This window comes from Lactuca virosa, chromosome 3 (genome assembly GCF_052849685.1).
Source record: "Lactuca virosa cultivar CGN04683 chromosome 3, Lactuca_virosa_CGN04683_v6, whole genome shotgun sequence".
Lineage (NCBI taxonomy): Eukaryota > Viridiplantae > Streptophyta > Magnoliopsida > Asterales > Asteraceae > Lactuca > Lactuca virosa.
The window spans coordinates 326,836,742-326,853,203 of NC_136428.1; the positions used below are offsets into that span (position 1 = coordinate 326,836,742).

The 16,462-nt window shown below is 39.0% G+C and overlaps 2 protein-coding genes across 2 annotated transcripts; one reads left to right on the plus strand and one right to left on the minus strand.

Moving 5' to 3' along the window:
* Nucleotides 1-754: 754 nt before the first annotated feature.
* LOC145164751 (uncharacterized) lies at nucleotides 755-1,510 on the minus strand. The gene has a single exon (XM_079083440.1). The coding sequence runs from the start codon at nucleotides 1,508-1,510 to the stop codon at nucleotides 755-757; it is 756 nt and encodes a 251-aa protein (XP_078939566.1).
* Nucleotides 1,511-8,718: 7,208 nt separating this feature from the next.
* Nucleotides 8,719-11,462, plus strand: LOC145167389 (Sas10/Utp3/C1D family). Its single transcript, XM_079086585.1, has 9 exons — nucleotides 8,719-8,884; nucleotides 9,621-9,697; nucleotides 9,766-9,853; nucleotides 9,963-10,142; nucleotides 10,242-10,412; nucleotides 10,500-10,664; nucleotides 10,744-10,901; nucleotides 10,994-11,126; nucleotides 11,225-11,462. The coding sequence occupies exons 2-9, from the start codon at nucleotides 9,654-9,656 to the stop codon at nucleotides 11,234-11,236; spliced, it is 951 nt and encodes a 316-aa protein (XP_078942711.1). The 5' UTR covers nucleotides 8,719-8,884; nucleotides 9,621-9,653; the 3' UTR covers nucleotides 11,237-11,462.
* The last annotated feature ends 5,000 nt before the right edge of the window (nucleotides 11,463-16,462 follow it).

Consider the following 16,462-nt stretch of genomic DNA (forward strand, 5'->3'; position numbering starts at 1 on the left):
GGGTTCTCAGCGAACTGCAGCCCGTTGTCACTGATGAGTATCTTGGGAATCCCAAATCTGGTCACGATTTTTTTCCACATGAATTTGATCACTTGCCTCCCCGATATACATGCCAATGGTTTGGCCTCTATCCACTTCGTGAAGTAATCTACTGCGACGATCAAATATTTTACCTTGCCCGGGGCCTCTGGGAACAACCCCACGATGTCTATCCCCCATTGGTAAAATGGTCATGGGCTGGATATGTTTGTCAGGGGAGCCGAGGGGTTCCCATGGACTGGGGTGTACGCCTGGCATTCTACACATTTTTTTGTTAACTCCGATGCATCCTGATGTGTGGTTGGCCAGTAGATGCCCATGCAGAGCACCTTTCCTGCCAAAGCGCACGCTCCTTCGTGTGCGCCCTCCTGATCGGTGTGTGCCTCCTAGAGTGCTTCTCTGCCTTTGGCCTCGTCTACACATTTTAGCCAAGGTGTCGTAAATCCCTTCCGATATAACTCCCCGTCCACAAGCGCATACGAGGGTGCTTTAACGCGTACTTTCCTGGCCTCTTCATGGCTGTCTGGTAAAATACCGTGATGCAAATATTCGATCAGAGGAGTCATCCATGTGCGCTTGGCCATCGTCAAGGTGTTCACCTGTCGCTCGTCCATGCTTCTTTCTTTGAGCACCTCCACTAGGACCTTCTTGGACAGGTGGTCAAAGCATGTCGACGCTAGCTTGCTTAGGGCGTATGCCCTTCTGTTCTCGCTTCTTAGTATCTACTTGATGATAACTCTTTGAAGGGCTTGACAAGCCGCTGTACTATCTTGACATACTTCTCCATCCTTTTATCTTTTGTTTCGAAGCTTCCGTTGATTTGGTTGGCGGCCAGTCTTGAGTCTGTCATGGCTACCACTGCTTCCGCCCCCATTTGTTTGGCCAACCGCAGGCCGGCGAGCAAAACCTCGTATTTCGCTTCATTATTGGAGGTATGGAAGTCAAAACGGAGGGCATACGTGACTTCCTCCCCCTTTGGGCTGGTTAAGATTAGGCCTGCTCCTGAGCCTTCCATGCTAGATGCATCGTCCGTGTATAGAGTCCATCTCTGGCTATCCTTTGGTGATTTCCCTGTCGCTAGTATTCCTTCCTGGTTCATGTCTTCCCCTTCCCCGGGGATTTCGAGCAGGAAATCTACAAGCGCCTGCCCTTTGATGCTCGTTCGTGGACGGTAGTTAATGTCGTGCTCGTCCAGTTCGATTGCCCATTTTGCGAGCCGTCTAGAGGTCTCTGGCTTGAGCAGTATTTGCTTGATTGGACAGTTTGTTAGTACTTCTATCTGGTGCGCCTGGAAGTAGCGCCTCAGGCGCCGCACAACATAGATGAGTGCGAGCACTAGTTTTTCGAGAGTGGGATAATTGAGTTTGGGGCCCTGCAATGCCCGACTAACAAAGTAGACCGATGTCTGCCTTCCTTCTCTTTCCATGACCAAAACAGACGAGATGACTTCAGCTGAGGCTGAGAGGTACATTTACAACGTCTCGCCTGGGATAGGACTAACCAGTGTGGGTAATTTATGCAAGGCCTCTTTGATTTGCTGAAGTGCTGCCTCCGCTGCTGCTGTCCATTGGAAGTTATTTTTCTCGATACAACCCTTGAGCGTGTGAAAGACTGGCATAGCATTCCCAGTCGATTTCGAAATGAAGCGTCTGAGGGATGTGAGCTTTCCGTTCAAGCCTTGAACATCTCTGAGGGTGCTTGGCGACGGGGTCTCCATGAACTCATCCACCTTGACTGGGCTAGGCTGTATTCCTTGCCTAGTGACATAGTATCCCAGAAACTGCCCATCTTCTACTCCGAAGGTGCACTTGTCGGGGTTTAGTTTCATCCTGACTTTTTCTAATGTCTTGAAGGTTTCCTCCACATCCTCTAGTATCTTTTATTCGTCCGGGCTTTTGATGACTATGTCGTCGACGTATACCTAGATATTCCTTCCAATTTGTTTAGCGAATATGGAATCGACTAATCATTGGTATGTTGCGCCTGCATTTTTTAGCCCGAATGGCATCTTGGTGTAGCAGAAAGCTCTGTGGTCTGTGTAGAAAGTTGTCTTCTCTTCGTCGTCTTTGCTCATCAGGATCTGATGGTACCCCTTGTACGTGTCACACCCCCAAACTTGAACGGCGGAAACATTTGGGGGCGGAGGACGTCATGTACAGTATCATAACAATTGAATAGTAAAGAAAGTACACACCACCATAATATATATTCGAAAAGTTTACATGATTGTTGTATTACATGTTTCGAAAGTCAAATACAATATGATGCTCCAAAAGATGTTACTAATGCCAGAGCATTAGTCCCCAAAAGTAGTTGCTAACCTGGTGTTTAGCGATTTACTGAGAATACAAGTTATTTCAAAGAAAAAATGTCAACAATTAAGTTGGTGAGCTCATAAGTAGTTATTTGAGTAAATGCATGCCATTCGAAAGTTCGCGTTTGTTTTCCAGAAAATCCGATATTTTCTTATTAGTTGAATGGAATGTAGTCTTAGTACCTTAAGACAAAAATTGTATAAGTTCTTTTACTTAAAGAATGCCGCTTTGAAATAAATAATCGTATTTGTTTCCAGAAAGTTAAATTGTAAATCGTTTACTTGTAAAATGATAATGTTTATCCCGGAAAATCCTATATTTTCCATGAGTTGAGTTGTAGTCTACTATGAATCAAGACCGATGTCTTCTTATAAAATGAGTTATGAATCGATGTTGTATAAAATGAATGTATTGACCAGAAAATCCGATATTTTCTTATAGTTGAAAAGCAGTTTTAAATGTCCAAGACTGTAACTTGTAAGTAAATATGTCATACTTAAAATGATGATGTATAGTTTTATTAGTAAACAAAACTATAGGAAGCTTGTATTTTCACGTAAAAATAACTGTAATATTACTTTTCCTGTAAAAACATAATACCATAATAATTGTCTATCCTGTGAGTTTTCATAACCGTACTATGATGGATTTGCTTGTAGCGACGTTCTTCAGGCATCGAAATGTTATGATATTTGTCACCCCGCGTACTGTAGCTAACAGTCAGGGCGCGGGATCATCAGTCCCGTATAGATCTATACACACTTATCACGTTCTCCGGACGGAGACTCTAGTTATAAACCAGGGCTTTCTTGTATACCTTGATAGGTACGATGAAGACGAATGACTCACATATTCTCCATTAAGTCACGTATTTTGAAATGTATATGTTTATGTCCAAAATGATTACCCTTTCTACAGTATTGATAAAGGCATAATAACGATATGTATTTTCTTTGTATAAACGTAATGTTATAGTTGAAAAGGTTACCCTTGGTATGATGTAGTGTGCAAACATATAGATAAAATATATTTCTATTTATAAAACATATTGTATCCCATGAGGGTAAAGGTGTGATGTGTGATGTTTTGCATGTTAACAACTTCATATGATAGTTATAACAATAGTATGGAAAGTATAGCAAAAGATTGATGTTTTCACACGAGTTTAACCGTGTGTTTACTTGTATCCCCCCTTAAAAGTGTTTAAAAGCATTTAAAAGTATTTGAAAGTGTAGTGATAGGGGTATGAACTCACTTGGTAGAAGTGACGATTTGATGAAAACGATACTTTGCTCGGGCAGCACTTCGACCGGAAAGACGTCGATTTCTCGGAAATATTGGGAACTTCGGGCTTCTGTCAGGGCTTCGACACGTAACCGGGGCGTCGGGGTAGTATCGGGATGCTTAACACAGAGTAAAAGTGGAAAGGGAAGTAGAGTTGAGCAGCATAAACCCGAGACCTTCGATTTCTATTTATAGGGTCATTTTTCTGGATTCACGTCGTGAATCTCAAATATTCACGTCGTGAGTTCAGTAGTCATCAGGTACGTCATCGCAACTTGCGTCTGTCAGGCTCCAGAAGTCATTAATACTTAGTTCACGTCGTGAACACTGTATTCACGTCGTGAACTCTGACACAGTGTCGGGGTTCGCGTCCTGAACTTCAGAAATTCATATCTTTCGCATACAAGCTCCATTTTCGACGTTCTTTATATCCACGCGTAGGTGAGATTATGCTCTACAACTCTCGTTAAGACTCCGTTGGCTAATTCTGACTTTATTTTTTTATTATATTATTTTTAGTAGGCCGGGACAGGAAAACTCCGTTAGAAATTCACAACTCCTTCATCTGACATCCGTTTTCGTCTGTCTTTTCACCGCTGGACTATTATTGACGAGATAATCGATTCTCGTTTAGATTGTTTCGGCTAGAAATCACTCGATCTCATATTCGAACTTTGGGCTGCATACCGCTAAGTCGAAACTTCGAAAAATCATAACTTCCTCATACGAAGTCAGATTTAGACGTTCTTTTTATGCACATTCTCAGTTTAACGTATTCTACGACTTTCGTTTAGATCGCTAAGACTAAATATCGCTCTATCGTAAAATTCACTTATTACGTCCAACAACGTTGTGCCGAATCTGTCGCGAAACTTCGACATGTCATAACTTCTTCGTTATAACTCGGATTTCAGTGTTCTTTATATATTTCCAAAAACCTTGCCACAATATCTACTACTTCATTTAACCCAAATAAGATTTTAGAATAGTTAAATTTTGACCTAAATTTGACTGGTGTTACAGTACGCGTCCAAGAAACATTTTAACTTGGACCCATGCAGCGATTCTACCTTCTGATCGATCTCTGGCAGAGGATAACAATCTTTGGGGCATGCTTTATTCAAATCAGAGTAGTCGACACACATGCGCCACGAGCCATCGTGCTTCTTTACCATAACAGGGTTGGCAATCCAGGTTGGGAAGATCGCTTCCCTTAGGATCCTTGCCTTTGTTAGCTTGGCTACCTCAGCATTAATTGCTCTATTGCGGTCTCCCCCTTGAACCCTCTTCTTCTGCTTAACTTCCTTTGCGCCCGGCTTGATCATTAGCATGTGCTCTATAACTTCCATGTCTACCCCTATCATGTCGGTGGGGGTCCATGCGAACACATGTTTATATTGTTTTAAAAGGTTGATCAACGCGTGTCTAGCTGGTTCAGGGAGGTTGCTGCCGACTCTGACCGGCTGATCCAGGTGTTCTTCATGGATGATTTCCTTCCCGTTTGTTAACTCGACCTGTGCCTTTTTTGCTTTCTTGTGCTATTTCTGCCGGTCGCATGACTTCAAAACATTGCAGTTCCCTTGGTGGGGTTGCGAGGACTGTGCCTGGCCCTTCGGTGGTGCTGAATTTTACGATCCCGTGCATTGTTGACGGGACTGCTCCAAGCTTGAGTAGAGTTGTCCTTCCCAGAATGATGTTATGCTCTGCCGGATGTCGTATTACGACGAAATCGATTAGAGCCGTCTTCCTTCGCTGCTTGTCGTGACTTGTCAGCGTGAGAGGCAGGTGAATTGTGCCTATGGGCCACAAGCTATGCCCTGTGAAACCCAAGAGCCTTCATGTGGCGGGCTTGAGGTTCTCCTTTCATATGTCTGGGAGGAGACGGAAACAATGTTCGTAGATGATGTCCGCCGAGCTGCCTGTGTCGATGTACACCTTATGGATTGTTACGTTTCTAATGGACCCTTGGATTATGAGTGGGTTGTCTCCCTTCCAGCCTTTGGTTCGAGGGTCTCTCATTGAAAATGTGAGCCCTTGCATTGTCGTGGTGAGTCTTGCTAGGTCGTCCTGTTCGTCATGTCGCTCCCGCTTAGCTCGTATCATGAGGATTTCCCTGGGTTGAGCGTGCTATTTTGTTTCATACTTAGCGTTTTCGGCGTCAAATTTGGCGCGAAGGCTTCGTGCTACCTCGATGAGGTTTCCCTTTAGCTGCTTTTCCTCTATTTATCTCTTAAACACCGAACAGTTGGTGGTGTCATGCGTTTTGCTCTTATGGTATTCGCAGAACCGTCCCTTCGCTACTTTCGCTGGCTGCTGCTTGTCTGTGACCACATAGATGTCTGGCCGTCGGCCCCGCTTGTCATCTCTGGTGAATGGCCTGAAACGCCCTTGCAAGCGTTTCCCTCGGCCAAAATGTCTGTTCCCGCCTTGTGCTTTTGCGTGAGGCGGGCTGTGGCGCTTTGCGGGGGTGGTCATAGCATTCAGGTATGCTTGTTTCATTGCCTCCCCTTCCTCTTGTCTCAAATATTGTTCTACCTTTTCTTTCAGTTCGGCCCGTGTCTACGGTTTCTTGCCCATGAGCTTTTAGGATAGAGGGCTCGGCAGGAGTCCCCACGTGAAGGCTCCTGCTATTAGGCCTTCGTCGTGTCGTGGAACATCCAGCGTAGCGTTCGTGAACCTCGTGAAATATTCCCTTACCGTTTCCCCTTCTTTTTGTTTGCAGTCGATAATGGAGTGTGAGTCGCCTTTATACTTCCGTAATTGCATGAAGTTTGTGAGAAATAGGTATTTCAGCTGTCCAAAGTTGTATATGCTTCCTGGGCGGAGCGTTTTGAACCATGTTCCGACGTTTCTGTCCAGAGTTGTCAGAAAGTATGTGCACCAGAATCGTTCGTCCAGCTTGAGCGACGTCATCGTCCATTCGTATGTGTCGATGTGGATGTCCGGATCCGTGGTTCCATTGTAGGTATTAAGATTGGGGAGTTTAGCTGTGTTTGGAATTTCGTAGTCTAGCAGTTCTTTGGCGAATGGAGATGTCACGCTACATGATAGACAGTCTTGGTTTGGAATAGGCAGCATGCCTTGAAAATTGTACTGCTGGGCTACGGTATGCGGTTGCACGATTGAGTTATTGTAAGGTGTATAATAAGCAGGGTTTGGGCCATAGAACGCTTGTTGCAAAAATGGTAATGTTAACAGGTGGTTGGATGACGTGGGCAGGTTTTGGGTGTGTAGGTTGTTCGGTGTAGCTTGTTGGTAATGGGAATTTGCGGGAATGAGGGGTGCACTCGCCGGAAGCGGTGATGTTAAGAAAACCGGTGTTTGGGTTGCCATTGCTTGGGCCAGCGGTGACATTGAGGGAGTTGCTTGTGCTTCCGCTGGTGTCTGGATTATCGGCGATGGGTGGAATGTTGGTTGAATGTCGATCGTCTGATTTAGTGGAAGCATTGTTTGAAGGGTTGTTTGTTGCTCTCTCACCACTGGATTAAATAGTGGTGGTATATGAGAAGCTACCGGTTGCGCCGTTGCCAGTTGGCCCAATGGCGGCGTTTGAAAAAATGTGGGTTGTGGCATTGTCATCTGGATTGGCATCGGCTGTTAGGGTGGGACCGGTGTTGCGACATGGGTGTTTGCCGTTGACGGCGCAAGCGGTGGTTGAGACGTCTGCATCGGAGTGATTGTTGTTAGGGCGGCGGCGGAGGAAAAGTGTCCCTCGCCGACCGGTTGTTGTTGTCTATCTAGTGGTTCGACGGTTACCACCGAACCACCCTTATCCGGCACCTCTCTGGCGACCACTATGGGTGGTGACGTTTCTTCTAACGACGCCATTGACCGAGTGGGACTGGCTGGTATCCCACTGGTACCTCCGGTGTCGCCAGATGCCATTTCTTTCTGATGAACATTGTGCTTTTGGTTATGTTTTTTGTCACACAACAGATGTCGCCAAATGATGCGACCTTGATCTCAGGTTTTGTTTGAACTCCGGAAACGACTGCTTCGCCGTTCCTGCAAGGTCACAATGAAGAGAAGGTCGTCAGCCGTTTCCCGGGAGGAGCTCCCGGAAAGACGCTCCGACGGTCAAGTCAGTTAGGTATTCTAGGGTTTGGTGTGTATTACTTGGAGAAGGCGACTTACCTTTCGGGGCTGTGGGTGTAGCCTTTTATATTAGACGCTCCTGATCGTCCGTACGAGACATGATCACCAGAGGCGACAGAATCAGGGGAGCTGATTGGAGGATCGTGCTCTTCTATCTGTCAGAGCGTTGCAATTGGTTCTGGCAGTAATGCCCTGATCGTCTGCTTTGTCGCTTGATCGTATCATTTGTCTTGGAACGGGAGGCGCCCTAAGCGGGCGCGAGCCTTTCTGCAGGACCGCCCTTCTCTCAGGGGCGCTGGCGGGCGCTAAGCTCCGCTGGGTCTGTCCTGCTGGGCGCGCTAAGCCCTCAGGCGTTCTGTCGCGGCCGGGCGCGACTCTTTTCGGGCTTGCTAGGGCACGTTATCAACTTTATATAAAAATAGGGTCTTAATAAGCTTACCTCCACAACATTACACAATCTTTGCAATGTGTAACTCTTCATATTTTCTTCCAACCTTTCGGCCTTAAGTTTTGCTTCAATATCATTCATTAACTCAAACTTCTTCCCTTTTGGACTATCAATTGTAGTTCCATCTTTTTTCTTTGTGGTAAATCCATTTTTATTTCAAGTTTATTGTGTAAATCTTAAACCATACTCTTAGCTTGTTCTAGCAAATCATTTAGATGCTCAATTTCTTTTTGATTACTGAGAGTACTTGGTAGTATCCCTATTGTAATATCTACGGTCGAGCAAAACCGAAACCAAAAACCCGAATACCGACGAAAACCAAAACCGAAACCGAATCCTAACCCGTCAGTTTTGGGTTTTGATTTTTTAAAACCGAAAAAATAGGTTTTGGGTTTGGTTTTAGCACTTCAAATCGACCCAACCAATTGGGTTTGAAACCGATAAAAAATAGACCCATTGATGACCCGTCATCTATATTATATAACTGTATATTTTTAATTAATATTCTATATTTTATTGAAACAGAAAATATAATCGTTTATTTGCTTCAAGCCATCAGAAATAGAAACCCTAACCAACAACCCCTCAACCCTCACCTCGTTCTCTCAGGTTTAGCCTCGCAGTGTCGCACCAGTGCATTATTGTGCACCACCGCTGCACCTCACGTCCTCAGAAGGAACAAGGAAGGTAGCAAAATCGACAAGTAAGCACCTTCTTTTCCTAGTTCTTAGTTGTTAGTTCTTCACTTCTTATTAGTTACTTTTCTAAGTTGTCACTTCCATCTTGAACGGTTGTATACCTCTGTTTTTACTTGTATTTTGTGGTTCAAAAACCATCTGATTGTATACCTCTGTTTCTCGAAGGTACTAAAAAAATTAACCTGCTGTAGTTGTTTATGGGATCCCTGGTAAAGGATTAACTGGTTTGTTTGTCTGAATGATTACATTCGGTTAAAAATTTCCTTATATACATCCAATTTTTATCACGGTTTCTAGTAATTAATATTTTCCAGTATAATTTGTGTTGCCGAAAAGCTAGTATTTTGAATCTGAGTTGCCTGAAACGATATTTAGGTTTTATCATTATGGTGCCGTGGGTTTGGTTATGCCTCTGTTTCTTTATAAATGTTTTTCATGTAAGAATCGGTCTCACTCACATAGTTTAGAATTCTATATTAGTTTATGTTTAGGATTCATTAAGTTGAGCACTTGAAGGAAACAAAACCTTTTGTTTTCTTTTCGTGTGACTAAATGATGTTTTGGGTTTCAGTCTCTCTCTATCAATCATCAAATCTAATGTTATGCGAACAAAACATTTATATGATTGACAGTGTTTGCCAAACACACGTTTCCATGCCTTTATGCTTTTAGTAGTTGTTACCATTTTTTTTTTTTTTAAATTTTGTTGAGATTTTTCTAAAACTCAGTCATATCTTGTAGCTTTGGAAGTTTTAGTGGCTGAAGAAAGAGGGTATGGAAGATACAAAGCTGTCTGGTGATAATGACAAAATAGAAAGGTATGATGTTAAGTTTTACGGGTTGCATTATTTATTTAATTATTATTTTGAATTTGTCTTTTTGCCAGAGAAGCTCCTCAACTAGTTACAGTGTTGAAAGATATAAAGAGTGGGTTAGATGATCTCAGAGCTAAAGTTCATGTCTTGACTTCAAAGGTTTGAAACTCCAATACTTGATTATTTGTGCCAAGTTTCCTTTAATTTGTTTAAGTAAAAATGGAGAGGTAAAATGTAACTATGTATATGATGATATTTTGATCTTTAGGTAAAGTCAGGTGTATACCCAACATCAGATGGGATGAGCTATCTTGAGGCAAAGCATTTGCTTCTTTTGAATTACTGTCAGTCTCTTGTATATTATTTGCTTCGCAAGGCCAAAGGACTTCCAATTCAAGGACATCCTCTTGTCCATAGTCTTTTAGAGACACGTTTGTTTTTGGAGAAGGTCAGCTTCTCATTTTGTTTATCCTTTTTGACTCAATAAATGGTTTTTTCTTGAATTAATAGTTATACAAAATTACAAATACAATGAATGTGCATCCAGATCCGCCCAATTGACAAGAAGCTGAATTACCAAATTAAAAAACTTACAAGCCTAACAAATGGGAATCCAATTCCAATGGAGGATGTAGATCCCAACAAACCGGTTGCTTCAGATGATTCTTTGAAGCTTCGTCCAAACCCAGACATGCTTATAGACAAAGTTGCTCCCGAGGTTACTTATTTTTCTTTATCATTATGAGGTTGTAATATTATATACATGTTGTATGTAATGATTTATATTTTTGAATGAATGAATTAGGATGGTGATGGGTTGTATCGACCTCCGAAGATAGCTCCAGCGTCAATGAAAAAGTCAAAAGAAGAGAGAAATGTGTCGAGAAAAGAGAAACAAGCCTTGCGACAATCCGAACAAAACGAATATGCTAGAGATCTCATCAATGATCTCGAGGGAAGACCCCAAGAGGTTATCTTTTTTTTTTTTTTTAATAAAAAATGCTTTTGGTGTGTGTTTGGTGGGTTTTGATGAAATTATAATTTTATAGGTGAGGGAGGTTATTGGTACTGAAGATGATAGTGAGGTGAGGAGATATAAGGCAAAAATGGAAGAACGTGCAAGGAGGGAAGAAGACCTCTTCACCCGTGCTCCTCTTACAAGTATGGAAAAGAAGAAGCTAAAACAGATGCGCAACTCAAGAAATGGGTACAAATACAAATACAGTCAGTCATTTAGTTAAATAAAAAAAAATGAAAAATATAACTTATTTTGATGGTGGATGTTTGTTTGTTGTACAGGCTGGCAGGTCTAGCTGATGGTTTCTATGATGATATTAAATCCTTAGGCTTACCTCTAGAAGAAGGTGATGAAGGTCAAACATCCTTCATGGATTCAGATGCTGGAGGAAGGAAGTTGAAGAAGAGGCACAAGGTATAAAAAAGTTTACCACGTCATTGTTTTACTTCTTTTTCTATTATTTATTTCTTAATTATTTTTTAATCTCTTCTCTTCTGTTGTGTTGTCAACAGAGACGACATTAGGGATGGATGGATGGATTGGTGATAGAAACTCTTAATATCATAATTCTACAATCACACAACCGATGGATGGATTGGTGATAGAAACTCTTAATATCATAATTCTACAATCACACAACCTTTACTTTTACCTTTATGCCATGAGGATCAATCTATGTGTTTTCTACAGTTTCTTGTATTTCTTCAAACTTTTTTCATTTTATCAATTTTGTTTTGATGCTTTCTTTTATGTGGTTTCGACTTACCTATTTTTTGCACATAAGCCCCCTCAACCTTTGAATGTTAGTTGCATTATCAAGACTTAAATCCTTCCAACACTTGAAAACTAGCTACTTTCAAAATTTTGTTTGTAATTTGTTGCTTGGGTTATTTTATAAGGATTTATTTGCAAATTCATATCATTTTTCTGACACTTGAGAAAAAAGTTACCTACATTTCTTGGGTTTTTAATACTGTATTTTTCTTCAATTTTATTATTATTATTATTATTATTATTATTATTATGAATGGGTTAAATATTAATTTATGTTTTGAATTTTTGTTATTAATTAGTGTTTTGATGTTTTATCTGGAAAACTATATTTAGGCCCCGTTTGATAGTTACTAACTGAGAAAGTGCTGACTCGGAAAGGTCTGTTTGGTAAGAAATCATGACTGAGTAAGAAACCATGTTGTTTGATTGTACGTCTGACTGAATGTGCTGACTGATGAAAAATGACCATTTTACCCTTTGTATATATATATATATATATATATATATATATATATGTGTGTGTGAGTGTGTGTGTGTGTTATTTCTATCCTTTTATTCTCTCACATTGGCTGAATATCAAATAATAAGAATATGATGTCCTTAAATAAATAAATGGTTATGATAGTAGATTCTTAACTTCTTTTTGTTTCCTGCATCCATTTACAATTGTAGACAGTTGCTTCAAACTTTACAACATATATTTCCACTTATTCATAAACTTTACAATATAGTGTAGTTGATGTTTACACTTATTCATTTATTGTCGTTATATTAAGGCCACTTATATTAATTTGGTGTGATCCTATTGGGTGAATTGTGACCTCACACAACTGATGGTATTATTGTTTGATGTCGATTTTTACAAATGGTTTGGACTTATATTTACGTGGTGATGTTCTAACTCTTTGCTTAGTAAAGACTATAACCGGCTAGGGTATTTGTTGAGAATTTGCAAGGAAGTTTTTGTAATGAACAATGTCACGAAATATGCATATTGTTGTATATAAATATAAAATATAAAACTTGTATGAATCAACAACAATCAATAATAAAATTCTAAAACTCATCGCTAGAACAAAAATTCATCACTAGAGCAACAAAAATTCAATTTAAGTCCAATATTTTCCTAATATGAAAAGAACATAAATAGAAACATCAAAAATGAACATAATAGAAACAAAAACAGCAAACTCATCGGTAGAAGACATCTTATTTATGCAAATCTTTTGCAATCCAAAGTCAAATACTGACTCATTTTCTTGGATGGATTCCCCTGCACTGTTGTCTACTTTTCTAGACAAAAGACTAATGTGCCCCCATAAAAAATCATGAAACCTGGAAGTGGAAATTGCTATTTCTCACCTAACAACTAAAAATTCTGATTTACAATTTAACAACAAAATTCTGCAGCAAACATGGACAAAAACAACTAAAAATCGGAACTTTTAAACAACATCAAACATGAATAAAACAACAAATTTTTTTTGAACAAAAATTCAATAGAACATCAGAATCCAGGATTCAAAAATCAAAATTTCAGAACAAGAAACAAATCAAAATCCAAAATTCAAACCAGGTTATGTTTAGATTATGTTTATATTATGATCAGTTGAAGAAATCATACAAAAAAGAAATCAAAATCCGAAAGAGAAGGATGGAGATCGGCGATGAAGAGGCAAGGGATCGTACCTGATGAAGAGGCAGGAGATTGCCGATGGAGGCTGGATGTGGAGGAGATCGTCGGCGGGGGAAAACGCAGAATCGATGAGAAGGAGGCGTTGTAAGAAAGAGAAGGATGAAAGCGCTGAAAGAAAACGTAGGGCAAGAGTAAAGGTGAAACTTTTCTCAGTCAGCTATTTTCCTGTATCTATCCGAATCAGATTCTTTCTTACCGACTCAGATGCCACAATTCGACTATCAAACGGCTTTTGCTGACCGAGTCAGCCAAAAACGTCTGACTCTACTCGGTCAGACACATTTCAAACAGGACCTTACTATTTTTTGAACGGCTGAAATCTCCTTTGCATTATCAAGTGTTTTGACCTATCGGAAAAATCAAAGATTAGCTATCATTTCAAATGTATATTAAGCAACTCTTATTTTTATTGTTTTATTATGACAAGTTGTTTAAATTTCAAAGTGCATATTTTGTTTTAACAAGCTTTCTAGCGGCATACATATAAAAGAAGAAAGGTAGTGAGTTTTTCGGATTTGTTAACTTCTACTCATTAGACCTCGCAAACGTGTCGGGTTCGTGCCGTATCAAGACGTGAACGGGTTGAGAGCAGTGACAGATTTAGTGCATCGCAAGTGGGGTGTATGACCCCACTTAAAAATAGATCCCATGGGAAATTTTAGCAAAAAAAAGTTTTTGTTATGTAATTGAACAATTGGCCTCAGTTAAGTTTTCTTTGGCACCTATTCTTGTTGAAAAAAACCAAGAAAAAACAAAAAAAAAATCATATTCTTTCATTAATTTTTATTATATTTTTCCTTTATATATTTTGGCCCACCGTTGGTTTTGGTGTTGGTTTTGGTTCTGTATCCGCCACTGGTTGAGAGTGTTTGATCCTAATCTGACTCGTTTAATTATCGTGTCGTGTCAAGCCGTTTATTTTAATGTCGATTTCGTGTTGGATTTCGGGTTAAGGTTTAAACCTTATAAATATGTTGTGTCATGTCGGGTTGAAACATTTTAAAGGTTGAAAAGTAAGAGTCATGGAGGAAAAAAAATGAAAAAGTGAAATACTGGAGTTGGGAGGTGGAACGGAAAAAAAAATTATAGTAACTTTAGAAAGCAAAATGGAAAGATTTAGAGTTGAGAAGCAAATGAGATAGGTAGTGAGGATGAGTAAAATTAAGTCACTTTAAAAGTTTGAATTTTACTTTTAATTCTTGAGTTTGGGCCACTACAAATGTATAATATTTATTAAAATATGAAATTTATAAAAAATTATATATAATTAAACGGGACATATTCGAGTCATCTTCGAGTTGAAGACTTCGAGTTGAAAGTATTGACCCTAACCCTATTCGTTTAATTATCGCGTCGTGCCGTGTCAACCCGTTTACATAAACGTGTCGAAATCTCTTACCCAAACCTGCTAATTTCGTGTCGGGTTGTCGTGTCGTGCCAAGTTTTCCCAGGTCTACTACTCCTATATTAAGTAAATTTTTTTAAGCAGTTGGAAAGGCACCACACGAATATAATACTAAATAAGTAAAACTTTTTTTTAAGCGGATGGAAAGGCATGCACGATGTGTGTGGTCCGTTGAACATCAAGGAGAGGAAAAAAAACTTAAGATTTCTTTTACAAATGATTTGTATATCATTTTAATTCAAAATTTTTTATTTGTTTTGTTATTGCTTAAGATGTTTTAGGGGCTCTTTGTTTTTAAAGAAAAACAACCTCTGATCATTTTTGGCTGCACCGCACAACACTTGACTTTTTACAACTGTTTGTTTTTTAAAAGAGTTCAAACTTAAAAACTGATGCACATGTGCTGTGATGCGCGTATGCTGTGTGACATAATACTGAACCCCTCTTCAATCTACTTCTCACAATACTTTTAAGTAATATTATTCAACATAGATTTGTTTTAATTTTTTAAACATGTTTATTATTTTAATAGTATTGTAAAAGATATTATAAACAATTCGAGTATATTTTACATAATTTCAAAACCATTTGGTAAATTTCATATAAATATTTTTTTTTGTGTTACATTATCTATAACCAAATATTAATATATTATAAAGTTAATCACTAAAATTACCAAATTTATTGAAGCTAACCGAAAAAATAACCATCGTCTTCAAAATTTTTACAAAATGAACATAGTGTTTGCTAAATTAACAATTTTATGTATTGTTACTTAGCAAATATTATATTTAATTATTTTATATAAACGTCTTTAAAAACTATATCATCATAATGATCTTTATATTTGATTCACATATGATTAAAACGAGGTTCCAACACATGATATTGCACCAGATCGTGAATATATGACCCAATTACAAGATGAAACTGTTGAGCAGTTGATGCAAAATATGAAATGAATTATTTTAAATGAAATTGCTATTGTAAGACTAAAAGTATTATTGTAAGACTAATTTGGTTGTATGAATTTTATTTCAGTGTTGTAACACTATAATAATTAAAAATTCGGTGTTGAAAAACTATTTTAAGTTTGTGAAATCAATTTATTTATTCAGTTTATTGTAACAACCTGCAGACACTAAAACACAAACAAACTTCTTATTATAAACTACAACCGTTTGGTTCACATCTTCTGTTGTAGAGAGTTACAGACATGGTCCGCAGATTTTAGACGTTTTCGTTTCGAAAAAACAAAAAACACCTTAGACATCTTATTGATGAGATTTTGTTAGAAAAATCCTAGGGGAAATGACACATTAACCCTACAATGTATTGCACATTTACCCATTCAGTCCCTTAATTTATTTTCGTGCTTCTTGAGGGAATAATCTCGTAAGTGACCTGTCTTTTTAGTCCCTATAACCTATATTAGTCAGTTTCATGTGCCACTTAAGCATTTTCCCATTCAAAAGTCAAAATCACATTTTGACCACCATCTTCGCTTAATTTTTGCCTTTTGCATCATACAAAAAACCTCCAACGATTCCTTGAAACACTCGTTTTTGTAATACCAATCAATCATAGAAACCATGAAATCTCATCTCTTTTCAGGCATTTCATCGAACATCTTTCAAGCAACTTCTACCACACCACATTTAGCTAAACCAAAAACCATTGCGTTCCAAGAACAAATGTTCTTTTTTTTGCTAGGGATTTAAACAAAACCATGGCAGATTCGATCTCTCCAATTTCAAGTATGCGTCAATCATAGTGTTAAAACATATAACATATGATTCGTTGTAATCAAGTATCATTGAGCTTCAGTTAAATGTTCAAACGACGAATACATTTGAATTCCAACGCTTTTCACAT

Excerpts from the sequence above, each read along its gene's own strand:
- LOC145164751 (XM_079083440.1), bottom strand. The coding sequence starts at position 1,510 with ATGTACCTCTCAGCCTCAGCTGAAGTCATCTCGTCTGTTTTGGTCATG.
- LOC145167389 (XM_079086585.1), top strand. The coding sequence starts at position 9,654 with ATGGAAGATACAAAGCTGTCTGGTGATAATGACAAAATAGAAAG. Across the intron at positions 9,854-9,962 it reads TTCATGTCTTGACTTCAAAG|GTAAAGTCAGGTGTATACCC; the intron begins GTTTGAAACTCC and ends TTTGATCTTTAG. Across the intron at positions 10,902-10,993 it reads ATGCGCAACTCAAGAAATGG|GCTGGCAGGTCTAGCTGATG; the intron begins GTACAAATACAA and ends TTTGTTGTACAG.